General features: G+C 29.6%; 2 protein-coding genes across 2 annotated transcripts; both read left to right on the top strand.

The window, feature by feature from the left end:
* Positions 1-11,239: 11,239 nt before the first annotated feature.
* LOC115034187 lies at positions 11,240-15,277 on the top strand. Its single transcript, XM_029490092.1, has 5 exons — positions 11,240-12,653; positions 13,180-13,242; positions 13,852-13,941; positions 14,006-14,101; positions 15,172-15,277. Exons 1-4 carry the CDS (start codon positions 11,991-11,993, stop codon positions 14,060-14,062), a joined length of 873 nt encoding a protein of 290 aa, XP_029345952.1. The 5' UTR covers positions 11,240-11,990; the 3' UTR covers positions 14,063-14,101; positions 15,172-15,277.
* Positions 15,181-19,458, top strand: Catb-1874 (cathepsin B-1874). The gene is given in 6 exon segments (NM_001134930.1): positions 15,181-15,385; positions 15,467-15,838; positions 16,836-16,942; positions 16,944-16,993; positions 18,820-18,927; positions 18,992-19,458. Coding segments are annotated over 6 exon segments (948 nt in total). The 5' UTR covers positions 15,181-15,286; the 3' UTR covers positions 19,204-19,458.
* The last annotated feature ends 2,215 nt before the right edge of the window (positions 19,459-21,673 follow it).

Here is a 21,673-nt window from a genome sequence, read left to right as displayed (position 1 = left end):
AGTATAGAAATCTAGACGCAGAAATTATAAAGCCACATGAAATAAAATATGTAAATATTATTAGATTTTGAAGTACCATTTTTTTTTCTTTGGATTATTTGATCTGGGACTTCAGTCAGAAATATACAACGGATGGCGGATACATATGAGATGGAAAATTAATTTATTACTGGCTAACTTTCCAGTGAAGTTAAGGAACAAAAATCGTGTTGCGAAAAACAAAATAAATTGTGGTAATTAAAATAATGTAACGTAAAAAATAATTTTAAATATTCAAATACTTTTCCTTGAAGTATTTATGTATTTCAAGCATTGATGTAGGTATCTATTAAACATTTAAAATGTCAAAAGTATCGATAACCTTACATTGTATTATATAGTAGGTATGTATTTAGCTCTGTAGACCGTGACATGAAACTAATCGAAAAATGAAATGAAATATTAAGTATAATATCACATTATGGTTATTCAAGTGTGAATATCTTTCTCGTACGTTATTCGTAGAAAAGTTGATGTAAGGTACAATATGCAGTGTTGTATTCTCTTTAATTTTCAAATGTGCTTCGCTCAGAGCAGTTTTTTCCCAACTTATTCTTTTACTAGTGATGTACAATATTATTATTCTGTAATCCGTATTAATTGTCAAGTAAAATGTCGCTACGAATGGCAAACATAGACAAGCACATAAAATAAAAATATCAACAACGATTAATCCACAAAGCGTGCGCCCGCGAGAAAAGAATCACAAATTAAAGAACAGAATTCAAATCATTGAAGAACAAAACCAATACCAGGACAACATCCTCAAAGTAATATTATATTATATGAATAACCACTATGATAATGACGGTCGAAAAGGCTGCGTAAATGGCAACGTTGCGCGGACGCCTAAACACCACGATGAACGTCTGCCGACTGTTCGGGCTAGGACTCGAGCCCGGTGGTGCTGTGGCCGCCGCCGTGGACGCGCTGATCGCGCTGGCCAATCTGTCGTACAGCGTGTATGGGTACGATCACGTGACGTCCGTCGTGCAGCAAAGGATGCCGCTCGTGTGGGACATCACGACGGTGATGAGCGTGGTCAAAGTGTACACGTACCTGCTGACACCACCGCTGATGTTGATCATGTGGCAGTGCAACAAGCGGTCGTTATCGGACGTCGTGTGCAAGCTGGACCACGCCATAACAGAAACGGCCGCGGAGACGACCCCATTGGCGCGGTTCGCTGGGTACTCGGCCGCGTGGCTGTTGATGTCAGTGCTAACCGAGTACTCCGTGTACACCTTGTTCCACGTGGACACCAATTTTGCATACTTCACGGTAACTGAGTACGGCATGATCGCCGTGTACAACGTATGGTCCAAGGTGCCACTGTTGATGTACACGTTCCTGATGGACACGATCCGGACAGCTATCCGGGACATCAACGGCCGGCTGACCACAGTGGCCGAATGGCGGACGTACCGCGGCCGGTGGGATGATCTCAGACGGGTGGCCGTTCATCTGGCCCGGTACCAGTTCGGTGTCACCATCGTTGCGTTCGTCGTTTGCACGATCGCAGAGATCGTGTTCTACGCGTTCATACTGTACTTTTTCGGCTACAATCACAAGAACGTGCCCAGAATATTAATTTACTTCATCAACGCGTTGTTCAGCGCTGCCTGGATGTTTGAGGTCATCCGCATGACGAAAAACTGCAAGCTAGAGGTTAGCTCGTCCGGAACATTTATTATATAGTTTATCTATACTATTATTATAGAGAGTTAAATGTTGTGAGGTTGTAAAGGGTAATCTTTGGATCTACTAAACCGATTTCAAAAATTATTTCACTATTAGAATGCTACATTATCCCTAAGTAACATAGGTTAATTTAAAAAGTGTAAATTAGAGGTCCGACCCGGGGAGGTGCTCAAACAGTGATTTTGAGATTTAAGATGGAAAAGTTTGTTTGTATAAATGGTTGATATTGGTTTTAGGAAAAATAATTAGTAAAAAAAGCGGGTAAATGGATGTCGCTCTACTGTACAGTAGGTGACAAGTGGATCAATGTATAATGGATTGTATTAAACTTGAATTCAATGATATAATATCGTTGTATAAGAAAAACGATTCTGAGCGGAGATGGTTTATCAGTCTAGATTTTTATATTTTTATTACTCATTTTAAGTGGTTTTTCGTAATTTGCGGTTAGTTTTTCCCGTAGCATTAAATAACTATTGAGAAAATCGAAGAAAGGCCTCTTTAAAGTACCATCTTGATCCAATTTTCTAAAAGATAAGGTACTATTTGTTTAAATCGAAGCATTCCTTCTGGGAGACATTTTCTATACAGGATACAAAAAAAAATAGACACTATTGTAAAACCACTAGCTTCCTCACTCGGCTCAGAATCTAAAATTAGTATTTATTTATTAGTGGTTGCCATTGGTTATTTGGGTATATCGGGTACAAGCATGCATCAAATCGAATTATTGCACATTACCTACCAGGGTGGCTGAGTTGCATTTATTGCAGCGAGTTGAGCCCAAAATGAGTTGAAGAATCGAAATGTTTAAAAGAGTTGTCATTTTCTACGGGCAACGAAATGAGCGAAATCAGCTATATTATATAAACATAAAATAAAATAGTCAATTTTTGTTTCAGTCAAATTTGTTTTGAAATGCCAATAATTTATGTCTATATTTATACTTCTATATAATCTATGCTATTATTATAAATAGGAAATGTTTGGATGTTTGTAACAAATAAACTCAACAACTACTGGACCGAATGTTTGTTTGAAATGCTTGGTATTGGTTTTAATAATTATTGTTATTATCAAATCGATACGCATATTGGCTCAGTGGCACTTTTATAATATGTATTTTGGTACAGTATCTGTGCGACTTACATTTAACAGAGTTTAAGAAGAGGTAAATCCACGGATATTTAATTTGTCCCGGACAACGCCGTACATGATCAGCTAGTGTTAATTTATAGTTGTTCCTCCAAAAAAAAAAAATTATCTCAATAATATTAACAGTATTTATTTTAAAATCATAATGGACTTAAATAACTTACTGTCGTAACGTCTCATGTCTCGGTTACTCAGTAACACAGTAGGCACCTTGTTACCAGTATCCTGTACTCAGTAGTTCAATATATTTTTTACTTTTTGAACTTGTCCAAACGTTTGAGCAAATGATACGCACGCTTGTCAAGTTATTCACATGTTTGCAATACATTTTATACAAGTTTTATCCTAGAAAATCATCCTAACGAAATTCAAAAGTTCGCACAAAACGTTAAAACATTAATTTGTTGTATTTTATGTCATGTTTTATGTACCTAATTCAAAAACTAATGATACAAAATATCTATCCAGACTAAATATTGACAAATTATGTTTTTCTTCTAAAACTTTTAAAAATTTTAAATACTATGCGATAAACTTATCTTTTTCGTAAAATATTGAAAAAGTAATTTATTTCCCATTTATTTTTCAGACGTTATACATTACAATTAATGATTATTAAAATAAAAAATATAATTATAGGCGTATTATAATCATACAAATTAATGATCAATGTAAATTGAAAATTTTTTAAAGCTAATAATTTAAGTAAAATGTTTTAAAAAAATTTGCGTTCATAATTATAATGTGTTAAAAATATATATATAATTATAGTCATTTTATAATCAAATATCCTTTTCCGAGTGCTAACTGGATACTTTTATACGAGATATATTTTGCTCGAGAATGTCAACAGGTTAACTTGATTTATATTATAGATAATACTTGTTCATTATAATTATATTTATGTATGTTTTTATCTATTTATCAGCTACTGAAAACCCAAAAAGTCTTGAATTCGATTAACATTAACATCAATTCAGATCACAAACAGGTAAATTATGAATATAAAATAAGATAGAGTAATTAAGTATCGAGTAAATATTAACCTATATAAAGTAAGACAAACAATGATTCATATTTGAATATACGTATTTCATACGATGATCATATTTAATTAACATAAAGTATTTTGTGCCTCTTATTTGGGCATTGAATTATAATAATATGCACAACACACAAATAATGAGAAGTTTGGTATTAGGTAAAAATTTCCGGTGAATTGTTTGTTATGGATCATGTCTGTCTATAGTTAGATCCTTAGATCGAAATAATCTTTGTATCTGGTATACTATAGGTATATACTGTAGCTATAGGTATATTATACTCTGAATCAAAATACTTTTTTGAAATATATTTATATATAATTAATATCGAACAGTAAAGTTAGATAATGGTGTTTATTTATGAAAATTTAAGATAACTTAAAGTTTAGATATAGGACTATAGCAGCAAGAGACTATTGTAGTTCACGGGAGTCAAAGCTTCTCTAATACGTAATACTTGTAAATAAACACTATTCATTCAATATTTATCATTTATCAACAATTATTTTTAGAAAAGTATTCTATTCAAGATTAGTAAATTAATAATACAAGTTTCTATTTAGTAATAATTATAGAGGCTTCACTAACAAATATTAGAGTGAGCATAAAATGTTGTTAAAAAAATTAAAAAAATTCAACTATTAAAATAATGACCCTATATCTATAATTAATGCATATTATATTCAGAATTTGTATTTAAGGTCACTAATAACAAAACGTAACTTAAAATTATTAAAATAATTTTAATTTCTGTTGTAAAATGTTACATTGAATTTTGAAATAACCTGTATACATACATTTTTAGTCGGTAACATATTATTTTCAGATAAAATATGCTTCTTTGCATATGTTACACGCAGATTTCAGTTTCATGCCATGCAATATTTTTGAAATGAATTACAGAAGTCTGAAATCAGTATGTTACAATTTAATAAAAATAAGCATGATGATTTAAAATTAAATGTATTTATTTGTTTTAAGATTGCTACTTTAATAACGGCATTTCTGATTTTTCAAATTCAGATGAAATTTACCTAAAAAATACGAGATGCCATAGAATTAGATTAAATCAGAATTACTGTAAATATTGTGTGTAAGTATATACTTTTTAAAAATAACAAAAGAGCGTTATTTATTCTTAATGTTTATTATAATAATATAGGTATATATCCTTAAAATATAGCTATCTATATTATATTTTTAATCATTGAATATAAATTATATATCATATCCAGTTAACAACACTATTATTTAAATACATTTATATACATCTATGATATTCCTAATAATATAATAATATAATATTATAGTCATCTAAAAGGTTTTAAAAATCCGTTTAAACATACAATAAAACAGCATGATATAATGTAATTTTAGATTTTGGGTGGAACGATGAGTCTTTGGTTTAATTATTCGTTTTTGTACCTTAAGGCAACTTTTAGGTGCATGAAAAATAGCTTCTAATTATAATGTTGACTGTGGTTTCAATGAGATAAATTAAAAGTAAAAATTCAACACTACTTTTCTAAAAAATAAGGAAATGCTAAAAACAGTAAGACTTAAATAATTATCTACACAACACCAGTTTACGATACAATTGATTATGTTCTTATATAGGTTTATATTATATATATATTATCAAATATCCTTTGTAACAAAGGTTCTGATCAGAAATGTTTTTTTATAGGTACAATATGATTCATCATTTAATACAGATTTACTGTTACAGGGGCCAACTCAATGACGAGATGCACTCGAAATCTACCCTACATGAGAATGAGTTGAATTTTTACGTAATCTTAGTAGGTAGTAAATAGCAGTTAAAAGTTAAAATAATTTAATATAATGAAGGATTTGTTAATTCAGAACAAAACAATTTATACAGATTTCCTTACAAAATTTAAATATATAGGCTATAGTATTACTGTAAAACATTTAATATATTGGATAAATATGTAATTCAAAATATTGACAACAAGCTACAGCCTGCTTAGACAGAACAATTTCATTATTTGCTGAAACCAATAGGCTATCACGGTGTACCGCACGCATTAATATGCTTTTATTAATAGCTCACGAATTACGAAGCTAACATAATTTTCAAAAAATGCTAATTTCATATTGGATACCAAATTATGTACCGTTATAATTCACTATATTATAACTCATAACTCTAAGCTCATCTTTATTAAAATGTCTATATTTTGAACGCTTATAATATTTATATCTCAATAACCTTTATTATATAGGGAGTATAATATAGTATATGAGTACAAATAATAATAACTTATTCAAATAATTAATATTTTTATGATAAGTATCTAACATGTATTTATACACTTGTATTAATTAAAGTACTATTACTTGTAAGATTTACAAGTAATTTCAAATCAAGAAAAAAATGGCCAAATTGTCCATCGATTGGTCGTGTTATATTTTGAATATAATATTCAGAAAAAAATTCACAGTGTCACTATAAAGTTGACAATATTATCAATTTTAAAATATTTGGCATTCAAAAATATAAAAAATCTATACATTGACTTGACATAAATATTATAAACTAAGTACACTATAGGTACCGATTTGAATACAAACTATTTACCTTTAAAGTTACAAATTTATTTTATAATAGAAAAAATCACCATAATTACTTGAACAAAGTAAGTTTCTTGTCCAAAACATTGTGTAAAGTATGACATTTAAAATTGATTTTTAATTAAAATATATTATATAATAAAACCGGTTATAAAATTTTAAATGTTGAATGTAGAAACAGTTCCATTGGGTTTCAATGACCTATAGCTTTGTTCTTTTGATTTATAGTTTTTGTCGGAAAATTTTTTTTTAAAAAAACGAGCCATTTCTGTAGATTACCTATTAAAGGAAATGTTGTACACACCTACAAGCTAGATACATTAAATTTATTTTTTCAAACAATTAATTTACCTATACCTTTATAAGACACCCATTTTAATTTACAAACAATTCCTATATGACGGTTGAACAAGCATGGTGTATTACTTCAGTAAGAAAACCTCTATATTATTGATTCTAAACAAACTGCTGCAATCTTGTTCATTAAGTATAAGATAACTTTATTTTGTATATTTGTAATAGTATTAAATAATAATTATTTAGTAACCTATACTATTATATAATACTTAACATATTGATGGTCACACCATGACCATGTTATAGCAGTCATGTGTTTTAAGTCATAGGATTCAGGATACCATGAATGCCATACCATTATCCATACCATTTGTCATAGCATTGGCCAATTCAATGTTACACTAAATTGACAGCATTTTATGTAATGAAATATAAAAGTCGTGACCATCAACGTGTTAAATTATTTTTGATTGTATCTTCTTAAATTGTATTGTATTTTTCTTATAGTTTTGTATATTTTCATTTGTTGTTCAAGCATTGACTTATATTAATAATTTAAAACGTCAATAGTATCATGAACCATACATTTGATTGTATAAAATGTATAGGTCTGTCGACCGTAACATGAATACAATAGAAAAATGAAAGTCAATATCATGCAGTATAATAACACATTATGGCATTAGAGTTCGACTATCTTTCTCGCATATTATTTGTAAGAAGGCTGGTATTGAAATATAGTTTTTTTCCCTCATTCATTTGAATTTTGAGCCAGACTTCGTTCAGAGCATATTTTTTTACAATTGATTTTTTATCAGCGATGTAAACCTGTAATAATTATCAAGTAAAATATTGCTAAGAATCGCCACCATGGACAAACACAATAAAATGCAATTCTCAACAATACACAACGAGTGAGCCCACAAGACAAGAAACACGAAAAAAAAACATTGAAGAACAAAACAAATGCCCAATCGTAAAAGAAATATGCTGATGATGATCACAACGATGACAATCAAGACGGCTGCGTAAATGGCAACGTTACGGGGACGACTGAAATCCACGATGAACGTTTGCCGAATGTTCGGGCTGGGACTCGAGCCGAAAGGTACCGTGGCCGCCGTCGTGGACGCCCTATTCGTACTGGCCAATCTTTCGTACAGCGTGTATGGATACGATCACGTTACGACCGTCGTGGCGCAGCGTATGCCGTATGTGTGGGACATCACGACGGTGATGAGCGTGGCCAAGGTGTACACGTACCTGCTGACACCGCCGGCGATGTTAATCATGTGGCAGTACAACAGACGGCCGCTGTCGGACGTCTTGCGCGAGCTTGACCTCGGTATGACCGAAACGGCCGCGGCTACACCTCTAGCGCCGTTCGCTTGGTACTCGGTCACGTGGCTGTGCATGTCCGTGCTCATCGAGTTTTCCGCGTACACCATGTTCCACTTGGACACCAATTTCGCGTACTTCACGATAACCGAGTACGGCATGATCGTCGTTTACAACGTATGGTCCAAAGTGCCACTTTTGATGTACACGTTCCTGATGGACACGATCCGGACAGCCATCCGGGACATCAACGGTCGACTGAATACGGTAGCCGAATGGCGGACGTACCGCAGCCGATGGGATGATCTTAGGCGGGCGGCCGTCCATCTGGCGCGGTACCAGTTCGGCGTCACCATCATCGTGTTCATCGTGTGCACGATCGCAGAGATCGTGTTCTATGTGTTCATGTTGTACTTGTTCGGCTACAATAACAAGAACGCACTCCGAATATCCATTTACTTCATCAACGCATTATTCAGCGCCTCCTGGATGTTTGAGATCATCCGCATGTCAAAAAACTGTAAATTAGAGGTGGGCACGTTGCGATACATTCATACAAAACCTTTATATATTCTATTTTCTTATCTTTATATTCTCCTAGAAAAATAAATATTAATGATAATAAGAATAATAATGGACTTGAATAACTACTGTCGTAATGTCTTTTATTGTCTTGGTTTCTCAGTAACGCAGTAGTAACCTAACATATACAATTATACAGTCGGCCAGTCCAAAATATTTCTTATTTTCTGAACCCTTTCAAATGTCATAGCAAATCGAGATGTAAGCTTGTGTAGTTGTACATAAGTTTTAAATACATTTAATTTAAATATTTAATACAAATTATATTCTAGAAATGTATTCTTCCGAAATCCAAAGATACGCACAAAACGTTCAAACATTGATTTATTATATTTGATATTTGGTCATGGTTTATAGAATACAAAAATTATGATCCAAAATATCTACCCAAGGTACTTCATATATTGACTACCTAAATATTATTTTCTTCTAAAAAAATTTTAAGTGTTTAATCTAATATGGTGGACTCCTGTGCCCTAGATCTTTCTAAAAATATTTAAAAGTAATTTATTCTTTTTCGATCAAAATTACATTTCAAAGTTGTTTAATAAACTACAATAAATGCTTTTTAAAATAAACAGTATAATTGTATGCAAATAATTATAAAAAATAATGATAAATTACAATTAAATAGTTTTAGTTATATTTTACATTCAAAAATCCCTTTTTTTAATGTTTAAGAACTGGTAGGTACTTTTTGCGTTATACATTTTTCTCTTGAATCATAACTAGTTTCTCTAATTTAGATTTTAGATAATACTTAATCATTAATTATAATAATTTATATATTTTATCTGTTTATTAGCTACTGAAAACACAAAAGGTCTTGAATTCGATAAGCATTAACTTCAATTCAGATTACAGACAGGTAAATAATAAATATGAAGTAAGATGGAGCAATAAATTACTAAATTAACCTAATAATTCATATTATTTTTTATTTAATTAACACTAGAAGTACTATAGTAATAGTAATTTATAGGCCTCTTATCAGGAATTTTAATTATATGCACCTCCGAATAATGAGAGGTTTGGTATTTGATTCAAACGTTTAGTTAAGTTAGCTCAAGACTTATAAATGTAACTTATTATTTTCAGATAAAATATGCTTCTTTACATATGTTACACGCAGATTTCAGTTTCATGCCATGCAATATTTTTGAAATGAATTACAGAAGTCTGAGATCAGTATGTTACAATTTAATAAAAATAATCACAATGATTTGAATTTAAATATATTTATTTATTTTAAGATTGCTACATTAATAACAGCATTTCTGATTTTTCAAATTCAGATGAAATTAACCTAAAAAAAACCAGATACCATACAATTAGATTAAATCAAAATTACTGTAAATATTGTGTGTAAGTATGTACTTTTTTAAAAATAACAAAAGAGTGTTATCTATTCTTAATGATTATTATAATAATAAAGGTATAGTTAACCATATAATACAACTATGTATATTATATTTTTTTGGTGGTAACATTTAAAAATAAAGGAGGAACATTAAAAAAATTATTGTATGTATCTTCAATACCTATAGATAGTGTTTGAAGTATGAAATATTACATTTTGAAATATTTCACAAAAACGTGAACATTGAAATTTTTTTTAACACAATGTTCAGTGTTTTAAATTCTAATGTATAAATGCAGTAAGTATATAATATACAATAAAAATGTATAATATTGTTACCTACTTGTATCATTTAAACATCAAAATATTTAAAAATTTTGAATACCATTTTAAATGTATAATTCCAAAGGTTAGGTATACATACAGGTACCTTACAGTTATGAAGGTAATTTATGACAATTATATGTAAATATAAAACTTATTTAAAAATAAAACAAAATTTATTACTATTTCAAAAGTTTAAATTTCATGAAATTTTCAAACACTACCTATAGAGCAGGGATGGGCAACTGGCGGCCCGCGTACCTTTTTTATCTGGCCTACGCTACATTTTCAAATTACCTTATTTTCGTGTTTTGTAGTAATTATTTTAAAAATGTCCGCTAAAAAAGCGTGAAAAATAAATGTTGGTAAATTTGAAGGACTTTTTTTTTTTTTGCTTTCTCCTATGCACTGCGACCCGCTAGATTTTAAAGTACTTAAAAGTGGCCCGCTAGTTACTATGAGTTGCCCATCCCTGCTATAGAGTATAGGTAAATTCTTTTTTTTTTCAAACAATTAATTTAGCTGTATCTATAAACCACCTATTTTATTTTACAAATAATTCCTGTGTGACAGTTTAACAACCATAGTGTATTACTTCAGTAAGAAAACATCTAAATTATTAATTCTAAATAAACTGCAGAGAGCAATAAATACATTGAGTTTATTAAGTATGAGATAACTTTATTTTGTATATTTAAAAGTATAAAATAATAACTATTCGATAACCTATATTATGATATAGTACTTAAATTATTTTTGATTGTATCTACTTAAATTGTATTATATTTTTCTTATAGTTTTGTATATTTTTCGTTTTTCATGCATTAATGCATTAAAAATTCAAAACGTTAAAAGCATCATAAACATCATACATTTGATGTTTATATAGTATGCATTTAGCACTGTCAACTGTGACACGAATCAAAAAATGAAAGTCAATAGTATATATTATAATATCACATTATGGTATTCGGGTGTGATCATCTTTCTCGCAAGTTATTTGTAAGAAGGGTGGTATTGCAATATAGTTGTTCCCTTATTCAACTAAACTTCGTTCAGATCAGTTTTTACCCAGTAGATTTTTTCCGGCGGTGTACGGTATCATTATTCTGTTATTCAATTTAATTATCAAGTAAAATGTTGCTAAGAATCGCCACCATGGATGAGGCACTATGGATGGATGGATAAAATAAAATTGTCAACAATATACAATGAGTTAGCCAAAAGTCAAGAAACATGAAAAAAAAAGAACAATACAGAACAATAAAGAAAAAACAAATAGCAGAACACAGTCCTCAAACCATAGAACAATAACCAATATAATGATGATGATGATGATGATGATGATCACGACGATGACAGTAGAAACAGCTGCGTAAATGGCAACGTTACGTGGACGACTGAAATCCACGATGAACGTCTGCCGACTGTTCGGGCTGGGACTCTAGCCGAACGGTACCGTGGCCACCGTCGTGGACGCGCTAATCGTACTGGCCAATCTGTCGTACTGCGCCTACGGGTACGATCACGTGACGTCCGTCGTGCAGCAGCATATGTCATATATGTGGGACATCACGACGGTGATGAGCGTGGCCAAGGTGTACACGTACCTGCTGACACCGCCGGCGATGTTAATCATGTGGCAGTACAACAGACGGCCGCTGTCAGACGTCTTGCGCGAGCTTGACCTCGGTATGACCGAAACGGCCGCGGCTACACCTCTAGCACCGTTCGCTTGGTACTCGGTCACGTGGCTGTGCATGTCCGTGCTCATCGAGTTTTCCGCGTACACCATGTTCCACTTTAACACCAATTTTGCGCACTTCACGATAACCGAGTATGGCATGATCGTCGTTTACAACGTATGGTCCAAAGTGCCACTTTTGATGTACACATTCTTGATGGACACGATTCGGACGGCCATCCGGGACATCAACGGTCGGCTGACTACGGTAGCCGAATGGCGGACGTACCGCAGCCGATGGGATGATCTAAGGCGGGCGGCCGTCAATCTGGCCCGGTACCAGTTCGGCGTCACCATCATCGTGTTCATCGTGTGTACGATCGCAGAGATCGTGTTCTATGTGTTCATGTTGTACTTGTTCGGCTACAATAACAAGAACGCACTCCGAATATCCATTTACTTCATCAACGCATTATTCAGCGCCTCCTGGATGTTTGAGGTTATCCGCATGTCAAAAAACTGCAAGCTAGAGGTGGGTACGTTTTGGTATATTTATATAAAATCTCTAAAATATATTCTATATTATCCTGGAAATAAAATATATTAATAAATTATAATGGTATCAATTTTAATGGACTTAAATAGTTGTCTTGGTTTTTCGGTAATTCAGTAGGGGAGTAAGAAATATTTATATTTTCTTATTTTCCGAACCTGTTCAAACGTTTTAACAAATTGAGATGTACAGTTGTCCAGTTGTTCTTATGTTTTAAACAAATTTAATACCAAATTGTATTCTAGAAAATCATTCTCCCGAGATCCAAAAATGCGCATAAAATGTTAGAACGTTAATTTATTGTATTTTATGTCATGTTATATGTATAGGTGCCTAATTATATTTTACATTCAAAGATTCTTTTTTCCGCTTAAGAACTGTATATACTTATTACAAGATATATTTTTCTCAGGATTGATAACTGATTTCTATAACTTAGATTGTATGTAGATTTTACTTATTCATGAATTATAAAAATGTATATCTTTTATCTATTTATTTGCAGCTACTGAAAACACAAAAAGTCTTGAATTCGATTAGCATTAACTTCAATTCCGATTACAGACAGGTAAATGATAAATCATAAATATAAAGTAAGATGGAGTAATAAATTAGTAAGGTAACCTAATTATTTATAATTTATATTATATCTAATTTAATTAACAATAAGCACCTACATATTATGGTCACAAGTTTTTATTTATGAATAATTAAAAGGTTCAACTGTTTTCACTAACTAAATAAAATATCGAAAGAATAATATATTTAAGTTAATATAAACTGTTGAATTTTCTGTTAGTGTCAATAATGAATTTTAAGGTTGTTAAAATAATTATGATATATAATCATAATCTATAACGAATGCATAATATATTCATAATTTGTATTTAAGATCACTAACGCCAACATGTAACAAGTAAAAATTAATTTCATATAATATGCTGTAATGTTGTCGGTTATATTATTTACCTACCAATTGGCAATTACCAGTAATCGTTACATTTTAATATATGAACATCATTTAATGTAATATTATTCATAATCAAATCAACGGTCTTCTACAAAATAAATCTAGGTATCTTATTAGTTATTTTTATTAGAATAATAACGGAACGAATTGAAATTATAAATAACTATATATTTTAATTTGTAGTCTTGTGATAATTTTTATTTTCAGATAAAATATGCTTCTTTACATATGCTACACGCAGATTTTACTTTCATGCCGTGCAATATTTTTGAAATGAATTACAGAAGTCTGAGATCAGTATGTTATAATTTAATAAAAATAATCATGATGATTTAAAATTAAATGTGTTTATTTTTTTTAGATTGCTACATTAATCACAGCATTTCTCATTTTTCAAATTCAGATGAAATTATCCTAAAAATACCAAATGCCAAATTATTTACTGTAAATATTATGTGTAAGTATATACACTTTTAAAAATAGTAAATACAATTTATCTATACCATTCATACTGATTAGTGATTAAAATAATAATATATAGGTATATTCTACGTATTTACGCGTACTATACTCTATTCCAAATAAGAAACACCCCGCACTTTTACGTAGCAAATCCGGTTTTGCCCGTAGCCGCCGTAGTGTTTCTTATTTGGAATGGAGTATAGGTATATAAACGATTATTTAGTATTTATTCCAAATTCAAATTTTTATAAAGTTTATCAATATTTCAACAATTTTCAAATTATTTTTTAAATAAAATTAACGATTGTAAATTCAAAACAAAAAAATTCGAAACCCCCCAGATTTCCTTGAAATATTTAAATAAATAGCATCACTGTAATAAACTTAACAGATTGGATAAAAAAGTAATAAGAAAATATTGACAAGAAACTACAGCCAGCCTAGCCGGAATAATTTCACTTCTTACTGAAAACAACGTTATCATAGTACCTACACTTTTATATCATAATATAGGTAGGTACTAAAATCTCACGAATGACGAGACTAGCTTGATTAAAAAAATTCTAATTTCATAATGAATCCTTAATTACTTACCATTATAATTCACTATATGTTTTCAACTAAAAAAATTGTTATCACTAGCTCACAATTCTAAGCTCATAATTATTAAAATATCTATTTTTTAACCCTTATAATATTTATATCTCAATAACTTACATTACTCCTGATTAGAAATACCTACAAATAATAAATACTTATTTAAATAATTTATATTTTTATAATTCGTTTGTAACAAATATTTGCACACTTGTATTATTTTAAGTAGTTACATGTAGAATATACATAGAAAAAAAACATTACTATAGTAGTATCATTTTAAAACTAAATGTATATTGTTCAATATTCAACATCAGACAGTTCAAATAATGATGATTACTTTAATATGATAATAATATTTATTCTGGTAATCAATATTTTTTGTAACATAATACCTATTTTAAAAGTTCAATAAGCAGCCTAAATGCTTCTTAAGTAGGTACTATGTAATCTTTATTTTTTATATAGGGCCACTCTAGAAGCTATTTAGTTATACGTGACTGCAACTGTTCCTGAATAGTTTTACAACGTAGTGTTAAAACTTTGAATTTCAACTTTTTTTGTATTATTCAAATAAAAAATAATGATTTTTAAATGTATATTTATTTCAATTTTCATTACGTATGCCACTGGGCAGAGTACTAAATCAAACTACCAATATAATGAAGACCATCGCGTCAAGGTTTGCTCTTATTTTAATACGTACTTAAAAAGTTGTATATTATTTTAAAGTATTTACAATAACACATATTATTATGAGTAGGAATTTCCAGAACCAGCACTTAACAGCAAAAGTGACACTAACTCATATGGAGGAGGCAATAGTGTTTATTTTACGAGTGGTCTTCCAATAAATTTTGACTCCCGAAAAAAATGGCCAAATTGTCCATCAATCGGTCATATTTATAATCAGGGAAACTGTCGATCGAGTTATGCTGTAGCGGCAGCTTCTGCAGCATCTGATAGAATATGTATCCAGTCCAATGGAACGAAAAATCCTATAATGTCTGCACAGCAGATTATTTCTTGCTGCTATTTGTGTGGACATGGATGTGATGGCGGATCACTATTCGAGTCGTGGGATTATTACAGGAGACATGGGTTTGTGTCAGGTGGAGATTATAACTCCAACCAGGTATTATTATATATCAACATATCGTCCAACAAACCAGAATTATTACTATATTTACTCCGCATTATATTCATATAATTATTCACAGTGTCACTATAAAGTTAACAATTATCAATTTTTTAATATTTAGCATTCAAAAGTTTAAATAATCAGTGAATAAAATATTACCTTGACGTCAATCTTATAAATTAAACTATAGGTACCGATCTGAATATAAAATATTTACCGTTAAAATTACCAATTTATTTTATAATAGAAAAACTCGCCATGATTAAAGAAATACATTTACTGTCCTAAACATTTTAAAATTGTAATAGGTACTTATAATAATTAAATTATACAGTTAGTTTTTAACTAAAATGTGTTTAGTATATAATAAAAGCGCTTTTATAATTTTAGATTCTGAATGTAGAAATAGACACATTGGATTTCTAACCTATATTTTTGTTCTCTTGATTTATTCTTTTTTGGTGATACAATTTAAAAACAAACGTGGCGCTTCAGAACGAAATTGAACATTAAAGTGAACTGTGTATGTCTAACCTACAGGTTATAGGTACATTTAACTATTTTTATCAAACAATTAATTTAGGTATACATAACACCCATCTTAATTTACATTATTTCGTTAAATTGTATAATTGTTTTTATAATTTTGTATGGTATAATGGTTTCGAAAATTGTATTGTATATTAACTATTATGTAGGTATTTGATATTCATATTATTTTATATTTATAATATTATACATATTATTATATATCTACTAATTAAAAATTGACTCCTAAAAATGAATAGGTAAACATCATCATCAAGGTAAATTTGAAATAAAATATTATAAAAAAAAAAAATGTTATTACATTTTAACTACCTACCTACATGAAGTATCACATCCAATCCTGGCAACTCTTGGACGATCTATAATAAGTTTTTCGTCCGACGTGAAACTTAATTTCTTTTTTCTAAATAAAACAATTATATAATGAGATTTTACTTTTTAGGGTTGTCAACCATATACAATCCCACCATGTAAACTAATGAATGAAAAACCACCTGGACACAGTTGTACGACATATCACAGAGAGGAAACACCAATATGTGAAAAAAAAGTGTTATAACCCAAATTACTACACTTCATTCAGAACCGATATTTATAAAGGTAGATATAATACTATTTTATAATTATGAATATTATGACTGAATATAGTTTGATTTATGTGGTTTTTATATAATTAGTAATGTTTTAGGGTTTCATATTTTTTTTTATCTTAACATAAATTGATTAATATGTTTTTAGATAAAACTTTAATTATTGTTAAGCAAAATAATGAAACATCCATTGATCAAAAAATAATAATATAATTACATTTACAAAAAAATGTTTATTTATAAATTGATAGCAAGCGATAGGATAGGTACTACTTATTATTTGGATCAAAAAAATGTTTAAAAATATGTATGTATCGTGACCTTATTATACATTTTAAACTATGTATGGTTGCTATGTGAATTTTCTTTGTTTTCAATAAAATAAAAAAGAACTGCCAAATTTCTGAAATGTATAGGATTTACATTTCAAATTGCTTAATATTATTTATATAACTTACTGGATATCTCTGCTTCGCCCGTTTGCAATTTTTTTTGTGGAAAATACTATTTAGTATAATATACGCTAATAAGATGTATCTCGGTTAGAATGTAGCTATCTCAATTTTAGTGCTGTTCACGGAAAAATCGGCATCAGTGTACCTAGCTTTATGAAATAATTCGACCTAGGTGGACAACCGCAGTCCGCAAGTCATAGATTTGATTTAGCACTTGGTATATTTTTTAACGTGGTTTAAATTGTATTACTTACTCTTTAAACGTTTCGGACGTCTGTCAAATTCAATTGTGTAGTTTGGAGCAGGGTTTCAAAACGTTTTTATAACGTTATGAATATAACGTTAAATATATCAAAAAACGATTGAAATCGATAACAGATAACATATCGGTAAACTATAAACGATTGAAACAATTAACAGTTAACGTACCAGTAAACGATAAACAATTGAAACGTTAACGGATAACATATCGCTAAACGATAAACTATTGAAAACGGATAACGGATAACGAAACAGAAACAATAAACAATTGAAACATACAATTTCCTGAAAAAAATATATTTATAAAATTATAACTATCAGTAAAATATATATTATGGTTTTTTTTGTAATGTTATATTTTTCAATCACTCTGTTTTGTGTGGGAAACAAGCTATATTCATCAGATAACGCTAAACGCTTCATAACGCTTTAATTTTTAAAACGTTTAAATGCTTAAGTTGAATAACGTTTAAATGTTTTATAACGTTTAAATGTTATATAACATTAAACAGTCATTCGATCATAACGTTTAATATCCATATAACGGTAAACGGTATTATTATTTTTGATTTAAGCCCTGGTTTGGAGTTCCTATATATTAAGCTACACGCATAAATTTGGTTTTAAGATATGGTTCCAGGCCATAAGCGCGAAAATTTGAAGTATGCTCTAACCTGATCTATCATCAACCAATGGCAACAATTTATATTATGTACTTATACACAAAAATAGCTTCAATATCCACCGTGAATCTCATGATCCCTGTTTTACCACTTCTTTGAAATGTGAATATTGGAAAATCCTTTCTTATTGCATATCTGAATGACTGGATTATTAGATATTGATCAACATTCCACATTAAGTCCGTACGTTTTGTATTTTTTGACAAGTAGTGATGAATGAGTGAGTGAGTGAGTGGTATTTGTCTTATATATTTATATATAGTCATATATATAGATTCAGTGCATTTTAAATACGTTTTCAATATTTTATTTTTAAAAATGTAATATCTTGTCTTTAATATTATTAATGTACAAATTATATTATTATTATTATTATTATTATTATTATTATTATTATTATTTCTTGTATTTAATCTTAATTGTTTTTATAACTATAGGTAAATATTATAAACTATCTCCTTATATGGCAATGAAAGACATTTTTGATAACGGCCCGATAACAACCCAGTTTTATATGTATAGAGATTTGGTTGATTACAAATCAGGTATGTTAAAATTATATGTTTTTGTTGTAGTTACATTTAATCACTTTTTTTTTTAACTTTCAAGGTGTATATCAGTACGACGAGCAGTCAGATTTTGATTTCTTTACTGTCCATAGTGTAAAAATTTTCGGTTGGGGTGAAGAAAATGGTGTCCCGTACTGGTTGGTTGCCAACTCGTTCGGTACAGATTGGGGTTATAACGGAACGTTTAAGATTTCAAGAGGTAATGACGGATGCTTCTTCCAAGAAAAAATGTACGCTGGATTACCATTGTAATAAATATTGGTCTTGATGTCATAAAATAATTATCAATAATTCGTATTCGGTGGTACAATAAATATAAAACATAAAATTTAATTTGTACCTACACAATATAATATTCAATATGTATTATAATTAATGTATACAATATTAAAATCTATAATATGTGGAAAGTATGATAACATTTATAACATTATAATATATTATATGTATATTGTATATAATATATCAACTATATGTATAAATAAAATATAATTAAAATAATCATCATTCAAGTGTTTATATTGTTTGCTCCTACTTAACCTACTTTGAATAGGTAATGTATTTAACGTGTTTGACATGTATATAAAATACATGATGCTAAAATAAAAAAAAAACCTATCACTTCAAAGACTGATTTACATTTTGTTTAAGTACCTACCATCGAAAACTGTCAATAATGTTTACATATTTTTAATTTTAGGTATTTAAAAAGGGAGAGGATCAACCCCGGGAGGTGCTCAAACAGGGATTTTAAGATTTCCGATGGAAATTTTTGTTTATAAATGCTTGCCATGGGTTTTGAAGCTATTATTATTTTAAACATATTACTCATATAGATTGTAGAGTTGGAATTTTTTTTCATCTCTCGAAAAAAGTCCATTTTTTTTTTTGGTTTGGTATTTAAAATGCCCTGAATCTATATATATTATATATAAAATTAACCACTCACTCATTCTTCGCTACATCGCTGCATCTTCCCGGTTCAGCTAGTTATATGTAGAATAAATTAGTTTCCACATATTATATACCGCACACTGAGTATATGCTATTAACTGTAAAATATATTATAATTTACCTAACACTTATTACTTTAATTATATGTGGAAGTTCTCAAGCTCCTCGGTTATATGTAGAGGATTATGCACGAGTTTAGATTTGCTACACTGTTGAATATAAGTCTATAATACACCTTAATCCACCATACTATTGAATATTAAGAATAAATAGTGATATAGTGGTCCTTTTATTATGATTCTATATGGGTAAAAATAAAATGTTTTTTTTTGTCAGTTTTATAATCTTATGCCTACCTACTATTATTCTTTATCATAATATTGTATGTCGTATAAAGCTGTGAACCTCTCTAACTAGCTCTTCAATAGTTGGAAAAAATAATTATCTGTTTTAAAATATCAAATTGGTAGCGTAATTAAATAAATAATTTGTTTTTGAAAAAGTTTTTTTTTTAAATATACACAATACAATAGGTTATACCGTTTATATGAATAAATCATTTTGTGTTCACTATTGGGAATAAAATATAGCTCATAGTAATGTATATTATAGTACATAGGTATAGGTACTTGAAACATCATATTAATTTAAAGTATGAAATGTATGACTTGTACAATATAAAATTCAAAATGTTTAGTTGTTAAGTTACTAAGTCAGTGGCGGAAACATTAATTTAAAATTGTTTTTGTGACTCGTCACCTTTTAGAACAGTAAAAATCCCATTTCAAGTTCATATGTTGACAACATTGAATACTTAAACAAGAATCATTATTTTAAATATTTTGTTTTTATTTAAATAATATTATTTTAAGGAAGGGAGTAGGTAATTTAAACTTTTTGCCACTTATACTGTAATTTAATATGGTTAGGTACACGTTACACCATACCCAACATTTAAAAAATATTTAGATTCGTTTTAAATTATTTATGCTACGAAGATATTCACACTGTGCTACCATGGTATAGACTCTATACTATAGAGTATATAGACTTATAATAGTTAGTAAGTAACAGCTAGAAATAGTAATAATAAATGATAATTATATGATACAAATATACAATATCATTATATTTATTACATTATATTAAATGCCATTTGTTTTTAAAATTAGTTTAACCTATTGAATTAATAATTTCAATTTAAAGATCAAAAAAATATATATCCTGAGAAATATAGGCTGACAGACCGTCTTCACTAGGAATGGTTTTCACTTGTTTTCAATCGTACTCTAAGTAGTAAAGACCTGCAAATCAAAAATCCCGGTCCGTAGTAACATTAGACCGGGTCGGGCCTGGGCTTCTTTTGTACAATTTTTCGGGCCAGGCCGGTCTGGACTTCAAATAATAAATCAATGGTTGGACCGGGCTTTTTTCTTCGACAATAAATAATCATGGTTTAAAATAATAAATAATAATGATAGAATCGATGTTGGTACAAATAGATACAATCACAATTAATGTAATAATAATGTCTTGATTACTGATTATTGGGTATAATAAAGCTAAAATAGAAACGGTAATTTGGAATATTTATAAAAAATCTTTTTGTTTGACTGAAGAATACAAATTGCCAGTTGCTACAACAGTTTACAGTACTATATTGCTGGTGTACCCACTACCCATAGTGCCTTAAAAAAAAGTCGGGCCAGGCATGGGCTTTTTTTCACAAAGTGTATGGACCGGGTCGGGCCGAGCTTAAGAAAAAAAT

This window comes from Acyrthosiphon pisum, chromosome A2 (assembly GCF_005508785.2).
Source record: "Acyrthosiphon pisum isolate AL4f chromosome A2, pea_aphid_22Mar2018_4r6ur, whole genome shotgun sequence".
In the NCBI taxonomy this organism is placed as follows: Eukaryota; Metazoa; Arthropoda; class Insecta; order Hemiptera; family Aphididae; genus Acyrthosiphon; species Acyrthosiphon pisum.
The sequence above is the reverse complement of the archived record's forward strand: the minus strand, read 5'-3'. Positions and strand labels throughout refer to the sequence as shown.